The sequence below is a fragment of the Dromiciops gliroides genome, chromosome 3, assembly GCF_019393635.1.
Source record: "Dromiciops gliroides isolate mDroGli1 chromosome 3, mDroGli1.pri, whole genome shotgun sequence".
In the NCBI taxonomy this organism is placed as follows: domain Eukaryota; kingdom Metazoa; phylum Chordata; class Mammalia; order Microbiotheria; family Microbiotheriidae; genus Dromiciops; species Dromiciops gliroides.
Genome location: NC_057863.1, coordinates 544,994,158 through 545,017,331, shown reverse-complemented (window position 1 = coordinate 545,017,331; position 23,174 = coordinate 544,994,158). Strand labels below are relative to the sequence as shown.

Below are 23,174 nucleotides of genomic sequence, written 5' to 3'. Positions count from 1 at the left end.
AAAGAACTAGAAATTGATTTTCACTAATATTGATTAAACATGAAAATATACCCATTTTAGAGATAACTGAGGCTGAGAGAGGTTAAGTGACTTGCCTAGTGTCACAGAACTTCTGAGGTGGGATTTGAACTCAGGTTTTCCAGATCCATGTCAAACACTCTTATTCACTGTTCCACCTATTCCTGTCCTACACACACACACACACACACACACACATATATGAGTTTTGCAGTTAACATGTTCAAATATCCTTTTTTATATTTATAATGAACTGGGTATCATGCAGTGTCTCTAGAAGGATTTACCAATTTATCATTCTGCTCATATTTTTCCATACAAATTAAATTTTACAATTTTTAACAGAATCCCAAGACAAAAGAACAAATCGAAAACCTGTTACGGAATGGAATGAACAAGGAGCTAAGAGATCGTCTCTGCTGCAGGATGACTTTTGGCACTGCTGGGCTTCGTTCTGCCATGGGAGCAGGATTTTGCTATATTAATGACCTTACAGTGATCCAGTCAACACAGGTATGCACTGAAATATCTCATGTACACAGGTTTCAATTTTTTTGTTTTGCTTAATACATCAGATAGTAACTATCTGTTAATTTCCTTTATTTGAAGGAAGATTTCCTAGAGTATAAATTACATACCAACTTGCGACCTTTGGACATTCCTGTGGCTCTTTTTGGAAGCCATCTGTGTCCCTTAAAGGTCACAGTCTGGCTCTACATATGGGTATCCTTCTGGTTATTCTGAGAGGGTAATAGCTCAGTTACTTAGCAACCAAATGTGGGTTGAAGACAGGAAGTGAATTATAGTGTTTCAAATTAATACAAAGGGAGTGAGAAAGTATCCAAGTTGGCATCTGACTAGTAGTTAAAAAATCAGACCTCAGGGATCTGACAGGATTGATGCTTTATCACTTTCCCAAGGGAATCAAAAATACTATATCCTAATGATAAAGTATTCAAGGATCACATGATCATATATTTAGAGCTGAAAGGTATTTTGGAGGTCATCTAGTATCTACAAATAAGGAAATAGAGACCCAGAAGTGAAGGGTAAGTTGACTGTGACAAGATATGGTAGCCTTAAAGTAGTGGGGGAAGTAGACTGGATAAACAGCAGCTCTCTTCCTCTGTCCTTTTGAATCTTCTCAGAGCTTTCAGACTTATTTTGTATAGTACTTGCTGTTGAGAGTATGTGATTAACATAGACAACGTATTTGGGACTTCTGAGCTATAACTGATTTTATAATATTCTTTGCTATCCCAAAAAGGCAGCTCTGAATTAATGGTTTTTATAAATAACATAGCTTTTATGATAATAGTTTTTGCAAGCATGATATGGTACTTTCCTCTATTTAAGACAAGGGGCAGCTGGGTGGTGCAGTGGAAAAAGCACTGGCCCTGGATTCAGGAGGACCTGAGTTCAAATCCGACCTCAGACACTTGACACTAGCTGTGTGACCCTGGGCAAGTCATTTAACCCTCATTGTCCCCCCCCCCCAAAAAAAAGAAATTATACCCTCTGGCACACAATCCAATTAGAATAAAATAGTCTTTATTTGGGTGCCATAGAAAGTGACCAAGAAGGAAGCCAGAGACTTCCCTCCAGGGGAGAAAATGGCTTAGAAATAACATGATTCTCTGAGGTGCATTTCTTCTTGAACAGAAGAAAGGCAAAAGCATTTATAGCCTGTAGATGGGGTGACCACCACCTGACAATGGAAGAGTGGTGGTCCTGACATCTAGAATTGTCTCTGTTCCCTGGAGTCCCTCAGGCAGTGGTGATGTCTAATGGGCTTCTTTCCTTCTTAGGTATGTTGGTCCCTAAGCTAGTTGGCTAGTTTAAACTTTAATAGTCTCAACCCCCATGTCATGAATAACTTGAGTTTGTTAGGAAAGCTTTATGGAAGATATGGAACTTGAGTTGAACCTTGAACACAGGGTAAAATTTGGGCGTACAGGAAGGGCCCTTCAAGCTGAGGGAGATTTGGGGGGATTGTTAGGAAACCAGACTGGTCGGAGCATAGGCAACCTAATTGTTGCTATGGAAGTCATTAAGGAGCACTGTCCTACGACTGGGATCTTGAATGCTTGGGGGCTGAGTATGGACTGGACCTTTCAGGCACTAGCAAGCCATTGAATGGTTTAAGTAGGGCAGTAGCAGATGATATTTCAGGAAGGCTAATCTGGCAGAGAGGTAAAGGAGAAAGAAGAACAGTTTGGTTTTTGGAAGAATGTCAACCTGAGGTGATGGCAGTAGGGATGCAGATGAAATGATTGATGCCCGAAGAATAAAGAAGAATAGAGAACAGACTACTTTAAACAGAGGGATTTTTAAAAAAGGATGACTCTACTTTTAACCCAGAAGACCAGGAAAGTGGTGGTACCATTGGAAATTGGAAAGATTTGCAGGGAATGTCCAGTGTTGAACATTTTGACCCTCTGTAAGTAGAGAAGGGAATAAATGGGGGGAGTTTTCACTTGTGGAAGGGTGGCAGTTGGGAACTAATTAACTGGTTTTCATTTTTGCTCTGAATTACTTTAGCTTTTAGGTGCATTTGTTTTCCTATGTCGTGAGGTTTTAAATTAATGAGCTATAAATTTGGTCTGCTCTTTTATGAAGGAGTTTTATATATTTCATTTGATTATTTCTTAACATTTGTTTTGTGCCATTACATTTGTGGAAAGGTAAAGGTAGTAAGTGAATCACCACCTTGCCTCTACATATCAAATAATAACCTCTCTGGGGTATTGGAGTCAAAGAGAGAAGCTGGTTCCCTGGGAACCCAAACTGGATGCCAAATACACTAGTAATTGAATTGAACTCCATGAAGTCAAAGTATTAGTTGTGAACTAACCTTTTAATGCTTTATGTGCTCTAGGGGATGTACAAATACCTTGAGAGATGTTTTTCAGACTTAAAGCAGAGAGGCTTTGTTGTCGGCTATGACACCAGGGGTCAGGTGACCAGCAGCTGCAGCAGTCAAAGGTACACTATTCATATTTCGAAAAATTAAGTATTGAACTGGATTAAGATGGAAAGCAAGCTAACATTTATCCAGTCACATGAATGATTTTAAGTAGGATCCTTGAAACATGAGATTATTAAAAATATAATTATGAGTTGCTGAACTGTATTTAAAAGAGTCAAGAATTCCAGAGCAAACATGACAAGAAACTAAAATTTCTAACTGTAATAATTTTCCTAAAAGCAAAAGTTTTTATTATTTCATAGTTGAAGTTGTATTGCTATCATTTTAACTTCAGATTAAGGGTGTCAAGGTAGAGAACACAGCCAGTTCTACACTTTATCCTATTTAACTTTGCTGTGGTGTGTTAATGAAATGTTTTGTGGTCTGCTGTGAAGTCATAATTTTTAAAAAGCAAATTATGTAGATTTTGGATTATCTACACATTTTGTTTTGCCTCCTTGGTTTTTCTTGCCTTTTGGTCACTTCATTGACTTTAGAATCTTTAGTTGAAAGAGGGAGAAGAGTGTTCTCCTACTGTTTCAGCAGTGTTGGTTTTTATTGATTTTTTAATATCAGAGTTAAATTGGATTTTGGAGCCTAGATAATCAGCTACTGATTTTTGAAAATTGGCTGCTTGATACTATGTATTACCTTTTACATTTTACTGCAAAGGAGCATGTGTATTTTTCAAAAACTAAGTCTCCAAAAAGAATAGTAAAATAAGAGACTAAGTGCAACATTTTCTTTGCAGACTTGCAAAATTAACTGCTGCAGTTTTGCTGTCCAAAGGCGTGCCTGTGTATTTGTTCTCAAGATATGTTCCTACACCTTTTGTGGTAAGTGTGCACAGTTTAATTTAATGATTGTTTTTTTTTAACACTATCCACAAATATTCTTATACTTTAATGACTCTTATTCATAGTATTGTGTTAGGTGCTGTGGGAAATATGACATAAGAGATCATAGCTTGAAAAAGTTTCTTACAACTAACTAAAAATCTAAAAATAAAATAGACTGGGGCAGCTAGGTGGTGCAATGGATAAAACACCAGCCCTGGATTCAGGAGGACCTGAGTTCAAATCCAGCCTCAGACACTTGACACTTACTAGCTGTGTGACCCTGGGCAAGTCACTAAACCCTCATTGCCCCACAAAAATAAACAAACAAACAAATAAATAAATAAATGAATGGATGGATGGATGAATAAATAAATGAATGAATGAATATATACATACATACATAAAGTAAATTAAAAAAATAAAATAGACTACAACTCATTTGGCCTTAGCATATCATGACATGTTGCTTGTGATTTTTATAGATCCAATTCGGTTTTTAAGTCATGTTCTAAGATTAATAGGTCCAGAAATCATGCTTGTCGTTTTCCAGTTCCAGAACAGTTACTTATTGCCCTCCAGATAGCACACAAAATCATTTTCATCTCAGTATTGTTTCTCCCTCCACCCCGGGCATGATGTTACTGTCTGGACCCGAAAGATTAAAAATTCACAGATCATAGAGTTTTTCAAGCTGGAAAGAGACCTGAAAGATCATTGTTCACGTGGTAAAATGTCAAAGGGGTTTGTAGGACGTGGGTGAAGACAGTGTTTAAGTGACTCATGAGGGGAATTTTGCCTGAAAGGGATTTTATGAACTCAGTGAATTGGGCATGAGGGTCTGTGACTGCAGATCATGGTAAGGGTAGACTGGAGGGTGAGAGAAATGACAGATAAAGAAGTTGTAGGCAAATGAGTTGTAGTCTATCCTATTTTTAGACTTTTAGTTGTGAGAAACTTTGAGTAGCAAGGTAGTCAGATCTGTACTTAAGGAAAATCACTATGGCAACTGGATGGGGAGTACATTGGAGAAGTGAGAGAGGCTTGAAGCAGGGAGAACAACTAAGAGACTTTTGCAGGGTCTCACTCAGCATTCTTACCTCTCTCAACTCTCCCCTGTGGCTCCAAGGATCTGGAACATGTACAGCTGCTACACTCAGGTAAAACTGTCTCAACAGACTAGATAAGCCATCCTGAGGGTAACTGACTGGCCTCAAACCCGTTTGGAGTTTAGTGGGGGGTTGTCTACCCCAAGCATGTGAAGACTTCCCCCCAATGGAAAGGACAAATGAGAACAATTTGTTCCAATGGCCACAAAGGTGACTGAAACAGGTACTGTGGAGCACTTAGAGCTCAGTCAGACATTCAACATGCCAAAGCCATCCACTGCATCTGAAGCCATGCCAGTCATTTTGATTTTTGTCCTGCCAGTGGATTTTGATGACTCTGGAAGAGAGAGTGAGGCTGACAATTTTGAGCAGCTCTACCTCACTTACATCCAATTCGTGCAGGAGTGAAGACATCACCCTGTGATATCATCATTGGCCCTCTTCAGAAAAGAAGGACAGGAGCAGCTAGGTGGCGCAGTGGATAGAGCACTGGCCCTGGAGTCAGGAATACCTGAGTTCAAATCCGGCCTCAGACACTTAACACCTACTAGTGGTGTGACCCTGGGCAAGTCACTTAACCCCAATTGCCTCACCAAAAAAAAAAAAAAGAAAAGAAAAGAAAAGAAAGACAAACAACAATGACTCAGTAGAGTAGTAGCTCTTGTTATTTCTCATCTATAAGCAATGACCCTGATGCCTCAGTAACCATGTTAAAGGGACCCACAGTTGGCATTGATCTTGCTACCATTTTTTCCTATATGGGAGTCTTCCAGCATGGGAAAGTAGAGAGCGTTGCTAATGGCCAAGGAAAAAGGGCCACCTCAAACTATGTTGCCTTCACCAACAGAAACATTCAATAAGTGATGCCTCAAAGAATTAAGTTGCAATGAACCCCACCATTGTAAATTTTCATGTAGGAATCTAATTGCAGATTTGAAGATGCATTTGTACAGTCATATGAAGCATTGTCCCTTCATGGACAGGCAGATCCACTTAGAGCAGAAAGGGAAGACTAAACACTTCTATCCAGAAGTATCTTCTATTCCAAGATAAAAGAAATTGCCAAGTTTTACCTTGGGAAGATTGTTATAAAAGCTTTGGTCATAGTAGCACTCACTTAAGTGACTTCCTAACATTAGGCCACCAAAGATGCTGGAACCTTTGCTGGTCTCACTGTGCTTCAGAACATCAGAGGGCCAGTTGCTTCTGCTTTTGCTTATGCCTTGGACAAGAAGGTTGGTGCCAAGAGATACGTGTTGATATTTGACCTTGGAGGTAATTGAAATCAAGTGCACAGCTTGGAACACCCACTTGGGTAGACAGGACTTTGATAACCACATTCTCAGCCATTGCATTGCTTGGTTAAAGCACAAGCACAAGCATATCAGTAAGAACAAGAGGATTGTCTGCCAACTGTAAATGCTTGTGAATGTGAACGGTGTACTCTCTCTTCCAGTGCCCAAACCAGTACTGAGATTGATCCCTGCTATGAAGGCCTCAACTTCTGTACCTATGTCCTCCGTGCCTATTTTGAAGAACTAAATGTAACCTCTTCTGTGGCATGCTGGACCCCATGAAAAAAAAGCCTTTAAGGGATGCCAAAATAGATAGGTCACAGATCCATGATATCATCATGGTTTATGGTTCCATTAGCATCCCCAAGATCCAGAAACTTCTACAGGATTTTTTAAATGTCAATGAGCTAAAGAAGAATATGCCTTTAAAAATTTGGCACAACAATTTTTTTGACCTATACTATTTTGTTTTTGTTTTTGTTTTTACGGGGCAATGGGGGTTAAGTGACTTGCCCAGGGTCACATAGATAGTAAGTGTCAAGTGTCAAGTCTGAGGCTGGATTTGAACTCGGGTATTCCTAAATCCAGGGCCGGTGCTTTATCTACTACGCCATCTAGCTGCCCAACCTATGCTATTTTTGTTTTGTTTTGTTTTGTTGTTTTTGTTTTTGGTGAGGCAATTAGGGTTAAGTGCCAGGGTCACACAGCTAGTAAGTGTTAAGTGTCTGAGGCCGGATTTGAACTCAGGTCCTCCTGACTCCAGGGCTGGTGTTCTATCCACTGTGCCACCTAGCTGCCCCAACCTATACTATTTTTAAGGTATTTTCTTCAATATGTTTTGCCTTCTTTATCAAGCTGTTGACTCTTTTTTCATGATTTTATTTCTTCGTTGTCATTTCTTTTTCATGTTTTTCCTAGTTTGATTTTTTAAATCCTTTTTGAGCTCTTCCAGGAATTCTTTTTGGGCCTGAGACCAATTCAAATTTGTATTTGAGGCTTTGGATATAGTAGCTTTTTACTTTCTTGTCTTTTTCTGAGTTTGTGGGGGTTCTTTGTGTGTGTGTGTGGGGGGGTTTGTGTGGGTTTTTTTGCAGGGCAGTAAGGGTTAAGTGACTTGTCCAGGGTCACACACCTAGTAAATGTCAAGTGTCTGAGGCCAGATTTGAACTCAAGTCCTCCTGAATCCAGGACTAGTGTTTTATCCACTATGCCACCTAACTGCCCCCGAGTTTGTGTTTTGATCTTCCCTGTCACCATAGTAACTTTCAGTGCTCAGAATCTTTTGTTGTTGTTTGTTCATTTTTCCAGTCTATTTCTTGACTTTTATCTTTATATTAAAGTTGGGCTCTGTTCCTGGGGTGGAGAGAGCATTGTCCTAATCTTCAGGCTTTTTGTGTAGCTATTTTCTGTTAGTTCCAGAGGTTTGTAAGTTTTCAATTCTTCCAAGGTGGTAAGGAGAAGTTTGTTTACTATTTTGGCCTGTGATTTGGTCTGTGAGCAACCACAAGCACTCTTTTCAGCCCGTGAACTGTGACCAGGGTCCCTGCTTCCCTGTAACCACAAGCTCTGGTGTTCTAGTGCTCCTCTTTGCCCTGGGACCCAGATCTGAGTATGCATAAGGCAACAGAGTCCTGCACCAGTGCCAGCAAAGGGGATCCAGTAATCTCCTTTTAATAAGTTATCTGACTTTCTTACCATCTATGGGCCGAGAGCTCTGTAAGCAGCTGCTGCAGCCACTGATTCAGTCACCCCTAAGGTCTGCTGCTATTTTGCTAGGGCAAAGCCAGTGCTAGAGTGTGCTTTACTCACCCTGTGTGATAGAACTTTCCTGTAACCTTCTAAGTTTTCTTGGGCTAGAAAAATGTTTCACCATGTCCTTTTGTGGGGTCTGCTACTCCAGACTTTGTTTTGAGATGTCATTTAAAGTTATTTGGAAGGGAATTTGGGAGAGCTCAGGCAATTCCTGCCTTTTCTCCATTATCTTAGCTCTGCTCCCTAAATTTTTTCAATGAACAAAAATCCTTTTCTCTCCTTACTTCCTTTGAAAATAAAAGGACGGAAATACCCTTGTAACAAATTTGCACAGTCAAAACAAATTCTCACATTGACTGTTTCCAAAATGTATATGTCTATCTTCATCTTGAGTATATCATCTCTGTCAGAAGATAGGGAGTAGCATCATCTGGAATTGTGATTGGTCATTGTGTTGATCAGAGATCTTAAGTCTTTCAAAATTGTTGATCTTTTACAGTGTTAAAGTTACTGTATAACTTATTCTCCTGATTTTACTTAATTTACTCCATATCAGTTCATACAACTCTTCTTAGATTTCTCTGAAACTGTCCCTTTCATAATTTCTTGTAGCGTGATAGTATTTCATTACGTTTATATACCATACTTAATTTATTCAGCCATTTCCAAATTGATGGACACTCCCTATCCCTTAATTGCAAGTTTTTTGCTACCACAAAAACCTGCTACAAATATTTTGGTACATATAGATTAAATAGACTTTGTTATGTAGTACTACACTTACTGTACTTTCCTATACCATGGTTACTTGAGCAGTCTTCTTTACTTTGCATTCTGTCTCTGAAACTACCCTACATTCTGACAGGCCAAGTCTTTTATCTTTTCCAGGTCCAAACCTCCACCACACTTACAGGCCATCTCAGTTAGGTGTCACCATGCACTGACCCCACTTAACCCCGTCTTTACTTGTTTTTCTCCTCATTAGACTGCAAACTCTGGCTGTTGCTACTGCAGGTTGCACATGGTGTTGGTGGCAGCAGTAACAGATAGAAGGAGGAAGAGGAGGGGAAGGGAATAGCCATTTCTCCATCCTCCCTATTCCTTAGTCTCTTTCACATATTCAACCCACATAGTCACAGAGGCACACACAATAGGCACTTTGGCTTTATGCATTGAGGGTGTTATTGGTCTTCTCCCATACCCTCTAACTCTCTAAAGCTAGCAATTTTTATTAGTAGCTATTATTACAGTATATAATATGTCAATTGGTATTTATTAAGCACCTACTATGTGCTAGGCATTGGGGATACAAAGACAATAAAACACTCCAGATTATTCTTAAATTAAAATTTAATAACAAGATAACTTATGACTATTTCTTTTTTAGCCCTACGCTGTTCAAGAACTGAAAGCAGTTGCAGGTGTGATGATTACTGCCTCCCATAACCGTAAAGAAGACAATGGATACAAGGTAAACCTTGGGGGTCCAAACTTTTTGGTGTATAATTAATATGATGTGTGATAAAATCAAGATTCAAATGATCTTGACATGACAGAAGGTTGAGCTAAAACCAATAGGATGACATTTAACAGGAATGGTATAAAGACCTGCATTTAATTTTAAAACTTAAAATCCAAATATAGGATGAGGAAGATCTAGCTTGATAGCAATTATAAAGCAAAAATAATGGTAGGGCAAAAGGAAAAAATTGCAAAAGCAACATTAGAAACAGTGATAATGCAGATACTAGATAGATAAACATACTCTGTACTAGTTAGAGCATATCAAGAATATAATTTGGGGCACCATATTTTAGAAGAGACATTGACAAATTAGTGAGTTCTCAGAGGATAGTAAAAGCCATATTCTATTTTTATAGAGGGCCATGGTTCACTTAAAGGTCACCTAAAGAATTGCTGACTGCTTGTTTCTACCACAGATATGGTTTTCATTAGGTAGGAAATAAGAAAATAATTATAGAAAACCTAACTATCCTTGATGAATTCAAGTCTTCCGGCCCTAATGAGCTATATCCTTTGGTATTGATGGAATTGGCTAATGTGATAGCTAAGCCACAGTCTACCATATTTGAAAGATTGTGTAGAATAGGAGAGATGCCACAGTACTAGAGAAAGATAAAGATCTCAATTTACAAAAAGAAGAGGAAGAAGATGACAACAGTGGTGGTGGTGGTGGTGATGATGATGATAGATCCTGGAAACTATAAGCCAATAAGGTTGAACAAATTATTAAAGATATAATTAATAAACATTTAGAAAATCAAGGCTCCAAATATTCATGCTATACTAATTTCCTTTTTTGACAGGCTTAATAAATTGGTAGGTCAGAAGACGGTTGTAGCTATACTTTACCTAGATTTTAGGAACTGATTTAAAAAAGTTTCTCACACTCTTCTTTTGGAAAGGGTGGAAAGATTTGGGTTGGACAGCAGTATAGTTTGATAGATTCAGAATGGTTGAAATGCTTGATTTAGAATGATGGTTTGATGGCAACTTGGCAAGATTTCTTCAGTGTAATGCCCCAGTGATCTCTGCTTGACCCTATACCGTTTAACATTAATGCTTTATCAGTGATTTTGATTAAGGCATTGATGGTAAGCTTAGGAAATTTGCATATAACCCTAAATTGAGGAGAACTAACACTAGATGACTGAGTCAGTTTCCAAAAGGATTTTGATAGGCTAGAGCACTGGGCTGAATCTAAAAAGAGGAAATTCATTTGGGATAAATGTAATATCTTACACTTCACAAGCATAAGATAAGGGAGGCATATTTCAAGAAAAAGACCTGAGGGTATAGTAGACTATAAACTCAGACTGAGTCAGCTGTGTGATGTCGGGCACAGATGAGGGAGTGCAGGTCAGGCAGAATTAAGAGACAGAGCTTCTGAGGTAGAGTCACTATACCATTGCCATACTCAAACTATATCTATAGTATTGTGTTCAGTTCTGTATGCAGCAGTTCAGAAAGCATATTGATGAACTAGTTCCAGAGGATGGCAACTAGAATGTGGAAAGGTATTGAGTAAATTCAAATAAGAATTGGTTGAAGGAAATGGGATTATTTGGACTGGAGGAGATAAGCATCGGGGGTACACAGATGCTGTGCCTGAATATTTGAAGGGCTATCATGTACAGAAAAGATTAAACTTACTTTGTTCGGCACCAAAGGGCAAAACCAGGAGTAGTGAATGGAGATTACAGAGTGGTAAATTTAGGTTTAGACAACTAGTTAGCATAGTTGATAAAGTGTGGGATGTGGAGTCAGGAAGTAAAATCCAGCCTCAGATACTTCCTAGATGTGTGACCCTGGGTAAGTCACTTACCCCTGTTTGCCTCAGTTCCTCATCTGTAAAATGAGCTGGAGAAGGAAATGGCAAGCCACTCTATTATCTTTGCCAAGAAAGCCCCTAATGGGGTCATGAAGAGTTGAACACAACTGAAACGACTGAATAACAGCAACAAAATTTAGGTTTGGTGTTAGGAGAAATTACTAAGAGTTAAAACTATCCAAAAATTGAATAGAATGCTATGGGAACTGTTGGGTTTCCTCTCACTGTCGTTCTTTGGGGAAAAGCTGGATAACCACTTGTCTAGTGTGTCATAATGGTAATTCACTTTTTACTGTTGTTTGGCCACTGAGGTCTCATCTAAACCTGAAAGTTCATTCTGAACTTTGTCAATTGAGAAACAGTTGAAAAGCTATGAATGTTTAGCCTGTAGAAGAAAAGATTAAAAAGAAACTAAAAAGAATAGATTGAATTAATTCAAGCAATCAGCATGTATTTATTATGTGCCAGGCACTGTACTAAGTTCTAGGAATACAAAGAAAGGCAAAATTATTAATAATGATTAAGTATGTATTATGCAGAGACCTCATGCTGGGTATGAGTACAAAGTTTAGATAATACATAGTCCCTGCTTTTACGGGGCTTAGTTTCAGATGACAAGGGCAGGGGGCAACCATACACAAATAAGTATGAATAGTACACAAGTGTATGAGAGATATATATTATGAGTTGCAAGGATAGAGTTCATTCCTGACTGAGGGATGAGGAAAACTTTGTGGAGGAAGAGGAGGCTTTGAGTAGGGCTTTAAAGCAGAGGTCAATAGACTACTGCCTGAAAACCGATTTTTGTATGGCCCCAAAGCTAAGAATGATTTTTACAGTTTTAGATACCGTGACGTCAGTTGTTTGGAATAGGGCAAAGCAACTGGTCAAAAATAGGCATTCCATGGACTGGACACCACAGGAACCAAAACCCCATTGCTGTGGTAGCCTTGTGTACGAGTCCTTAGATCAGATATGCAGAGCTGGGAAGCACATCCTGAGAAGGGCCATATAATCTAACTATCTGCCTTGGCTATTAGTCTTAGAAAATAAGAGACCCAGAGAAATTCAGTGACATACCCCAAGTCCCTGAATGAAAGAACCAAGATTCACTCTCAAGCTTCACGACTCCATGATCAGGATCTTTGCTTAGAGAGAAAATACAAAGGGATAGGAATTCCTCTTGCCCTGGGAAATCTCTTTCTGACACAAGCTCTTTTGAAGTTACAATTTGCTGTATTTCCAGATAAACACACAATTCCACAATCAGCAGCTCAGGGGCTTAGATGAAAGTTCACTGAACAGTTATGATTCATCACTTGGCTTTTGGTACATCCTGTAGACAGACTTCTTTGACTAAACTAATCATTCTGTTCCAGGATGAAGGTAGGTAATGGCTTCTGTTAGATTCAAGTGTTTCCAATTTAATTCTGGTTGCCACTCTCATCCATTTTTCAGGAGCTTAGAGTTCCTTCTTGAGGTTCCCCAGTTTTCTCTCAGGAAGTAATAAGACTTTTTCTTTAATCTTAATAGTATTTTATTTTTTCCAGTTACATGTAAAGATAGTTTTCAACATTTGTTTTTATAAAATTTTGAGTTCCAAATTTTTCTCCCTCTCTCCCTTCCCTTCCTCCTCCCCAAGACAGAAAGCAATCTGATATAGGTTATATGTGTACAATCACATTAAACATATTTCCACATTAGTCATGTTGTGAAAGAATCAGAACAAAAGGGAAAAACCTCAAGAAAGAAAGAAAACAAACAAAAAAAATAGTATGGTTCAATCTGTATTCAGATCCCACAGTTGTTTTTCTGGATGTGGAGAACATTTTCCATCATGAATCCTTTGGAATTGTCTTGGATCATTGTATTGCTGAGAAGAGCTAAGTCTATCACAGCTGATCATCACACAAAGTTGCTTAGTAATAAGACTTTTTATAAGAATAATAATAAAAGATTTTGGTGCAAGACATTTTTTGGGAATTGATAGTTAAAAAAGGATTTTTCCTTCAGGTTAGACCAAGGAGTTTAGACTAAAGTTCTAATACTATTTTGTAATATATTGCCTACAGAAGAAATAGGAAGCATCAGTACGTCTCCACAAGGAGTAAGAAATGAGTCAATAGAAAGATAGAAAAGGCGGTAAGAAAGTTCAAGAAAGGAAGTCTGAGAATTAGACAATTGATACTATTTGTCAAGCAGAAGGAAGTGCAGGCTTTATGGTGATGTTTCACATGAAAGAATTAGAAAGACATAGAATTAATAGAAATTACAGGGATCTAAACAAACTCAACCTACTAAAGGACTATCCAGCAACAAGTGCTGTCTCTTGAAATGATGTGTTTCTTGCTTCCTGAAGGTATTCAAATAAAAGTTCACCTTCTCCGTTGTATGTGTTCAAGAACAAACTATATGATCATCTGTTAGGAGTTCTGGGGAAGGAATTCCTACATGAGAGATTTTACTAAATGAATTATAAGGGACTTTAGAGAGAATCTTATTTAAAACCCTTGTCCCCCTTGCCTAATGTGTATAGAGTTGAGTATCTGAGGATATGATTTTATTTGTGGTGATAAGTTGTGTTTTAATTGTTCTCCTGTATATTCTGATTCTGTAAAAGAATATATGTTTTCTTTTTACTGAGAGTCCTGGAATAATCATTGCTATAGATCAGCATATATTGGACTGATCCCAATGTGAAAGGTCACCTAATAGTCAATTAGTTCAGTATAATTTTTATATAAAGTCTAATTCACATTGCAATGAATGAAAGGACCCTTTAGATAAATCAGATAATAGTTGTAATAGTTCTCCATCACATAAGTCTTTACCATAACATTTAATGCTCTCCAGTCTCGTTCAGGCCTATCTTTCTAGCCTTATTTTACTTGCTCCACTTGCTAACCAAACTGGACTACCAGTAACAACTTGTAATTTCAACCCTAATTTCATCCTGCTTTCAACTTCTAATTCTTTGATTCTTGTTTCTTGTTTCCATTTGGTTTTATTGTCCCCCATTCCCAAAATGGTACATCTTATCTGTTGAAATCATTATCAAAAACAGTAGCTTCCTTCTCCCTGGAGACTTAGCTGAGGTTCTTAGCTAAAAATGATCTCACTTTCCTTCACTTTTCTTAGCATACTTCTTTCATCTTGATTCTTTATCATAGATCATACTAATTTATGTAAATGCAACATTTACCCATTTGATTTTAAGCTCCCTGGGGGAAGAGACTCACGTTTTTCAATTTTGTATCCCTCTGCCTTGCACATAGTAGGTTCTTTAACAAATGTTTGTTGAATTGTTCTTAAACCATCTAGGTATATTGGGAGACAGGTGCTCAGATTACATCTCCTCATGATAAAGAGATCCTGAAATGTATAGAAGAAAGTGTTGAGCCCTGGATTGATTCCTGGAATGAAAATCTAGTGGATACCAGCCCTCTGAAGCGAGATCCTCTGCAAGATATTTGTACACGTTACATGGAAGATCTGAAACAGATCTGTTTTCACAGGTACTTACTTAGGAAAATGTGATAACCATACTTGAAGGCAGGGCAAAAGAAATATGGGTGGGTTGAGCAGTAACAAAATTAATCTTAGGCAGAGCCAAAGAGAGAAAAAGGACCCAACTTGTGTTGGGGGAGGTAAAGCGCGAGCACAGCAAGGAGAAGACTGAAATAATAAAAGAGGAAGAGGGCAGGGAGTGAACCAAGAGTATTTCCTCCTACCTTCCTTAAGCTTCCTTTTGGACATTAAAAACCAGAGGAGCTCACTGCCTGACACTCCTAAGACATCTGGTGTGCTGCGCCATCTTGGGCAAGTAACTCTCTAGACGTTTGTAGTCCATTGGCTATTCTGTAGTCATTCTTCTATGTCTTTTCACTGGGAGGTGGGGTAGGGCACAGGCTATTATATATTTATCATACTGAAATCATTTTTAAAGGGTAGGTAGCCTACATAAGGTGAAATTTTCTTTTGTAATGATTGCTATTAAAATTGTTTTTTCAGCTTTCACTGAAAATCACCGAAAGACTACCTTTTTTGGGGCAGCACACATTTTTTTCTTTTGTCAGTTTCCCAAAGAACTCCCTACAAAGTAGAATTTTTAAAATGTGTTTTCTTGTTTCATTTCTCTTATTTCTCCCCAGCAAGCCATTATGTGTTATCTGTTGTCATTTTTAATATACTCTGTCATTCTCAAAATATGTGTGGAATCTTGCTAAGATGGTCTATTCATGGTCACTGGGAGCTCTGAATCAGACCAGAAGTTGCAATAGAAGGATCCAGTAATAGCAAAAGGCTTCATGGGATGAAGTGTAAGAGCTCTATGTTGTCTAGATGTAAAGAACCCATATCTAGTTTGTCCCTAGGCAAGATAAGTAGTTTTATATGGAGCTAAGGCCAAATTATTGTAAGATGGATGTGGGACTAGCCTAGTTTAATAGTTTGGTACTGGCCACATAATGCCCCTTAAAAGGGGATCTTAGGATACAGTGCTAGTTATTATTTTTTTCATAAAAGTATTGTATTTTCAACATTTGTTTTTATAAGATTTCTAGTTTCAAATTTTTCTCCCTCCCTGCCCTCCCCAAGACAGGAAGCAATCTGATATAGGTAATATATGTACAATTACATTAAACATATTTCTGCATTAGTCATGCTGTGAAAGAAGAATCAGAGCAAAAAGGAAAAACCTCAAAAAACAACAACAACAAAAACAATAGAAATAGTATGGTTTGATCTGTATCTAGATTCCACAGTTCTTTTTTTTCTGGATTTGGAGAGCATTTTCCATCATGAGTCCTTTGGAACTATCTTGGACCTTTGTATTGCTAAGAGTCAAGTCTATCACAGTTGATCAACACATAATGTTGATAGTGTGTACAATGTTCTCCTGGTTCTGCTCATCTCACTCAGCATCAATTCATGTAAGTCCTTCCAGGTTTCTCTGAAATCTGCTTGGTCCCCATTTCTTACCACACAATAGTATTCCATTACATTCATATACCACAACTTGTTCAGCCATTCCCCAATTGTTGGGCAGCCCCTCAATTTCCAGTTCCTTGGCACCACAAAAAGAGCAGCTATAAATATTTTTGTACATGTGGGTCCTTTTCCCTTTTTTATGATGATCTCTTTGGGGAAAAGATCTAATAGTGGTATTGTTGGGTCAAAGGGTATGCACAGCTTTATAGCCCTTTGGGCATAGTTCCCAATTGCTCTCCAAAATGGATGGATCAGTTCACAGCTCTACCAACAATGCATTAGTGTTCCAATTTTTCCACAGCTTCTCCAACATTTATTATTTTCCTTTTTTGTATATTAGCTAATCTGATAGGTGTCAGGTGATACCTCCGAGTTATTTTAATTTGTATCTCTCTAATCAATAGTGATTTAGAGCATTTTTTTCATATGGCAATAGATAGCTTTGATTTCTTCATCAGAAAACTGCTTGTTCATATCCTTTGACCATTTCTCAATTGGGGAATGACTTTGATTCTTATAAATTTGATTTAGTTCCTGATATATTTTAGAAATTAGGCCTTTATCAGAAGGACTGGCTATAAAAATTGTTTCCCAGCTTTCTGCCTCCCTTCTAATTTTGGATGCATTGCTTCTGTTTGTACAAAACCTTTTTAATTTAATGTAATCAAAATCATCCATTTTGCATTTCATAATATTCTTTATCTCTTGTTTGGTCATAAATTGTTCTCCTTTCCATAAGTCTGAGAGGTAAACTATTTCTTCCTCTCCTAATTTATCTATGGTATCACCTTTTATGTCTAAATCATGTACCCATTTTGACCTTATTTTAGTATAAGGTATAAGATGTTGGTCTATGCCTAGTTTCTGCCATACTATCTTCCAGTTTTCCCAAGTGCTAGTTATTATTATGATTAAAATTCCTGGGCTCATCCCTTTAATTGCTAATAAAAACCTTTCTGAAAATCTGATTATATTTTTGAATGAGCTGAGTAAGATTAGTTGTTCTGAATAAGATCTAGGGGTTTTTTTGCAGACTACAAGCTCAAGAGGAGGCAGGAATGTCATGTGGCAGGCAAAAAACCTCTCCTCAGACCTCACCTGTAGTATTGTTCAGGGCACCACAGTGGATGTGTAGGGCATTGAATTTAGAGAGAGCCTCAAGGAGGATAACTAGAATGGTGAGAGAAATTGAGTCTTTCTCCAATGAGGATCAAATGAAGGAATAGTCATGTTTAGACTAAAGAAGAGAGGACTCAGGAAGACATAATATCTGTCTTCAAGCATTTGAAGGGCTTTCATGGGGTTTGGCCCCAGAGGGCAAAACCAGGAGCATTGGGTGGAATTTAGAGACAAATTTGGACTTAATGTTGGGAAAATCTTCTTAATAATTAGAGCTATCTTAACAAAAGGTCAAGAATATCAAAGGAATTAATGGAAAAAATATAAAGGAAGGAGGTCTAGCAGTACCAGATTACAGGTGGTAATTATCACAACTATCTGGTACTGGCTAAAAAATAGAAAGGTAGATCAGTGGAAGAGAGTAAACATACAATACACAGTAGTAGATGAACTATAGTAACCTCATATTTGACAAATGTAAAGATCTAAACTTCTGGGATAATAAATCACTAGTTGGTAAAAATTTCTGGGAAAACTGAAAAGCAGTCTAGAAGAAATTAAATATAGACTGATATCTTACACTATTTACCAAGATAAATCAAAATGGATGCATGACCTAGACATATAAGGCTATATCATAATTACAGGAGCTTGGAACATATTACCTATCAGATTTATTTATACTTATCAGAATAATAAGAGAAGAGTTTAAGAGTTTATGAATAAGGGGGACAGCTAGGTGGTGCAGTGGATGAAACACTGGCCCTGGATTCAGGAGTACCTGAGTTCAAATCCAGCCTCAGACACTTGACACTTACTAGGCTGTGTGACCCTAGGCAAGTCACTTAACCCCCATTGCTCTGCCCCTCCCAAAAAGAGTTTATGAATAAATAAGAGTTAGAGAGCATTATGTGATGTAAAATGGATAATTTTGATTACATTAAATTTAAAAATGTTTTCTACAAATAAAACTAATGTAACCAGGATTAGAAGGAAAGCAGAAAATTAGAAAAAAAAATTTATAGCCAGCTTCTTAGATAAAGGATTCACATCTTAGATATATAGAAAACTGAGTTAAATGTATAAGAATATGAGTGATTCCCCAATTGATAAAGGGTCAAAGGATATTAACAGGCAGTTTATGGAAGAAGAAATCAAAGCTACAGATATAATCACATAAAAATACTCTAAATCATTATTGATTAGACAAATGCACATTAAAACAACTCTGAGGTACCCATTTTACACCTATCAGATTAGCTAAAATGATAGAAAGGGAAAATGACAAATACTGGAGGATATGTAGAAAAATTGGGACCGTAATACACTATTGGTGGAATTATGAACTGACCATTTTGGAGAGCAATTTGGAATTATGCTCAAAGAGTTATAAAACTGTGCATACCCTTCAACCCAGCAATACCACTATTAGGTCACTAATCATGGGAACAGGAAAAGAACCTATATGGTTTATTTTATTTTATTATTTTCCAGTTATATATTACATATAAGGATAGTTTTCAACATTTGTTTACACTGGATTTTTAGTTCCAAATTTTTCTTTTCTCCCTGCCTCCCTTCCCTCCTTCCTCCCCAAGACGGAAAGCAGTCTGATATAGGTTGTATATGTACAGTCACATCAAACATATTTCTACATTAGTCATCTTGTGAAAGAAGAATCAGAGCACAAAGGAAAAACTTCAAACAAAAAGGGGAAAAAACAGTCCAAAAGTAGAAACAGTATGATTCAATCTGCATTCATAATTCACAGTTCTTTTTTCTGGATGTTGAGAATATTTTCTATCACAAGTTCTTTGAAACTGTTTTGGATTGTTGCACTGCTGAGAAGAGCCAAGTCTATCCCCATTGTTCATCACACAATGTTGCTGTTACTGTGTACAATGTTCTCTTGGTTCTGCTCCTCTCAATCAGCATCAGAACCTATATGTTTTAAAATATTTATAGCAGATCTCTGTGATGGCAAAGAACTGGAAATTGAGGGGATGCCCAACAATTGGGGAATGGCTGAATGAGTTGTAGTATATGAATTTGTGATAGAATACTAACTACTATGCTGTAAGAAATGATCAACAGATTTGTTTTAGAAAAACATGGAAGAACTTGCATGAAATAATGTGGAGTGAAGTGAGCAGAACTGAGAGAATACAGTATATAATCTCACATATAGTATTGCTTAAAGTATATAGTATACAGTATAATTTGAAGAGTAACTATGAATGACTAAGCTATTCTGAGTAATAGGATCATTCAGATCATCTACAAAGGACTTATAAAAGAAAATGCAGTTTATCTCCAGAGAAAGAGAAAGAATGTATAGAAGTATCTATTGTATGGTTCCACATATATATCTGTATCAAATGTTAGCTTTCTCTAATGTGAGGTTGGGAGGAAGTAGAAAGACAACTTGGAACACAAAATGTAACAAAAAATTTAATTAGAGTTGCCTTCAGATATCGTGGGTTCAGCCTCCTTGATGGTCTTCAAGCAGGGTCTAGATGACTACTTGTTAGATATGTTTTAGTAGAAATTCCTGGGGGCAGCTAGGTGGCACAGTGGATAAAGCACAGAAGAATGTGAGTTCAAATCTGGCCTCAAACACTTGATACTTACTAGCTGTGTGACCCTGGGCAAGTCACTTAACCCTCTTTGCCCTGCAAAAATTTTTTTAAGTTAAAAGTTAAAATTAGAAATTTCTATACGGCTTGGACTATATGTGCACAAAGATCCCATTCAGCTCTCAACTTTTGAGATTTGGTGATCAAGGTTGACTATATAATATATATATATATATATATGGTAAGGTGATAGTGAGAAACAGAAAGGGAGCGCCATGCCATAGCAGCTAGGAGAGTGTCAACCAGCAGTTTGAACATTATAGAATAAATGAGCAGAAAAGAAAGCTGGTTTTTATTCTTACAGGAGTTGGTGCCCATTTTGTCAAAAGTATCAGTATGACCTTAATGATATTCAAGCATCACTAGGCTTTCTAGACTAAGAGGAAGATCAGACTAGAAATTTTTGTTCTTTTAATTGAATACCATGGTTTATTTATGTCACCTTAGATTTCTGCTGAGAATACAGAATTCTTTAACTACATTTTGAACTACATTTTCTTTCTTCTTTTTTTTTTTAGTGAGGAAATTGGGGTTAAGTGACTTACCCAGGGTCACATAGCTAGTAAGTGTTAAGTGTCTGAGGCCGGATTTGAACTCAGGTACTCCTGACTCCAGGGCTGGTGCTCTATCCACTGTGCCACCTAGCTGCCCCCTCAGCTACATTTTATTAGAGCATTGACATTTTCTATTATTTCCAACATAATTAAGAGTATTTATAATATTGATTGAATTCTGGTTTTTCTTTTTAGAGAGCTGAACTTAAAGACAAGCTTGAAATTTGTCCATACATCATTTCATGGAGTTGGTCATGATTATGTGCAGTTGGCTTTTAAAGTGTTTGGATTTAAGCCTCCAATTCCAGTACCAGAGCAACAGGATCCAGACCCAGACTTTTCTACTGTTAAATGTCCAAATCCCGAAGAAGGAGAATCTGTGCTGGTATTTACATATTTTAATACGTGATTTAATTATTTATTTAACTCCATTAAAGCGGAAAGAATTCTGAAATAGCATAGTTAGAATAGACCTCTGCAATGTTCTTAGGTCACTTCCGGTCTTAAATTTATGGTTTTCTCTACTTCATTTCCATCATTTTACATTTGGGAAAAATGAGGTCCAGAGAGGGACAGGTATTTGCCTCAAGTTACATAGCTAGTAAATACTGGAGCCCACATCTTACTCTAAACCTTGTGCTTTTCTTATTCTTCCAGGCTGCCCTTGTCACACGAGTCAGAAGATTAAGTTTTTAAGGGTTAGAAAAGCAGAAGTCATTTTTTATATCGTCGTTAAGTTTTAAGGGAATTTATGTTCTATATTAATGCTAAGTCTTTAATATGAAAGTATAATTCCTAGGGAAATCTAGAATCCTAGTTTTAAATTTGATTAAACTGTTCTTCTCAAACTAGAGAACATTAGAGGGGGTTCATATTTCAATGTATGTCATACATTTGAGAGTTAGGGTAAATTCGACTTCTTCACTGTAATCTGGCCTTTTGGTTGCTTGTCCCAGGAGCTGTCTCTGAGATTGGCGGAGAAAGAAAATGCCAGAGTAGTGGTAGCCACAGATCCTGATGCTGACAGACTGGCTGTGGCTGAACTGCAGAGGGAGTAAGTAGCTGTGAAAAGCCTAAATGTTTGATTTGACTGTTCTCTTGACTTAGAGCAATATCATCATTTCCCCATGGCACTATTACCTGATATAGCTTGGCTTTTTCAGTATCAGCTTTAAAAAAGGCAATCTATTTCCTCAGCTATCCTACTTGGTGTTTAAGTTAAATGTTTTTCATTACCACTGTAGGTCTTAATATGTTTAAAGTTTTTTTAATACACGATTCAAAGGAATTTGGTTTTGATGAATTTTTCCCTTCTCTGTGCAGTGGCCGTTGGAAAGTTTTCACAGGCAATGAGTTAGCAGCGTTGTTTGGGTGGTGGATGTTTGATTGCTGGAAGGAAAATAAGTCACAGAATGCTGATGTGAAGAACATTTACATGTTAGCCACTACAGTCTCCTCCAAAATTTTGAAGGCAATTGCACATAAAGAAGGATTTCAGTTTGAAGTAAGAGCTAGATAGTATTTTTGTGTGTATTTTTACAACTAGAAGTTAAAGGAGTTTTTACAAATACTGATTTCCATTGGTTTAATTTATAATTCAAAAAATCCTATTTCTAAGTTTGTATTTATAGAGTTTTAGCAATGGAGAGTACCTTAAAAACATTAAATCCAACCTCCTGATTTTACAGATGATGCTTTAAGGTGACTTGCTCAAGGTCACACAGCTAGTTAGTAGCAGAGTTGGTACTAAAACCCAGATCTTTTGACTTCTAGAGTGGAATATTCTTTGTATTCACTTACAGTAGCTGTTACTCCATGATATTAGAAAAACAAGTAGAAAAGTGAATTTTTTCACCTAGTTGTTTTGGCATTTTTGGAAACAGCTTTAAGAAACTTAAGTTTTAAAAGTAATTAAATAGCTTACAAATAACCAGTAATTTTTAAAATCAACTTTGTTGCTTCTTCTGATAATTACTTAAATGGCTTAAATGAGGAATCTTTCTTTGTATTTTGAGTTAGCAAGCTGAAGTCTAGAGTTAGATTATGATGTACATATTTCTATTTTTAATTGTGCATAGTAGTTTATGTTGTACTTTGCATTTAGCCATAAAGTGGTGGTTTTATTCTACTCTATTCCATTCCAGTTGAAAATCTTAGTACTAAAGATAAATTGATAACTCTTGCAGATTATTTCATTTATTATTCCACTAGGTCCCAGAGTTATAGAGCAGTATAAGTGGTTCAGTGTAAATGTTCATAAAAGTAGTCAAGCACATGAGCAGATATTGGGACTCTATCACAGTAAATAGCCATGTCATCTTAATACATGAACACAGTATGCATGTATATTGCTACATATGTGTATCTTTTCACACACATATATGTGGTCAGAAAATCACTAAGTATCCTACTTTATATTTCAGGAAACATTGCCAGGTTTTAAATGGATTGGAAGTAGAATAAAAGAACTCATGGAAAATGGGAAAGAAGTCCTTTTTGCATTTGAAGAATCTATTGGTATGTATCAGAATACCAGAGAGACAACA

At 37.2% G+C, this 23,174-nt stretch overlaps 1 protein-coding gene across 2 annotated transcripts in view; it reads left to right on the top strand.

The window, feature by feature from the left end:
* The window catches only part of PGM2L1 (phosphoglucomutase 2 like 1), a 64,896-nt gene that overhangs the window by 17,592 nt on the left and 24,130 nt on the right, over positions 1-23,174 (top strand). For both annotated transcript variants that reach the window (XM_043998489.1, XM_043998490.1), the window contains exons 2-10: positions 364-531; positions 2,897-3,003; positions 3,738-3,822; positions 9,366-9,449; positions 14,652-14,845; positions 20,824-21,013; positions 21,585-21,682; positions 21,952-22,132; positions 23,052-23,145. In XM_043998489.1, coding sequence (XP_043854424.1) covers positions 364-531; positions 2,897-3,003; positions 3,738-3,822; positions 9,366-9,449; positions 14,652-14,845; positions 20,824-21,013; positions 21,585-21,682; positions 21,952-22,132; positions 23,052-23,145 — 1,201 coding nt within the window. The remainder of the gene's footprint in view (positions 1-363; positions 532-2,896; positions 3,004-3,737; positions 3,823-9,365; positions 9,450-14,651; positions 14,846-20,823; positions 21,014-21,584; positions 21,683-21,951; positions 22,133-23,051; positions 23,146-23,174) is intronic.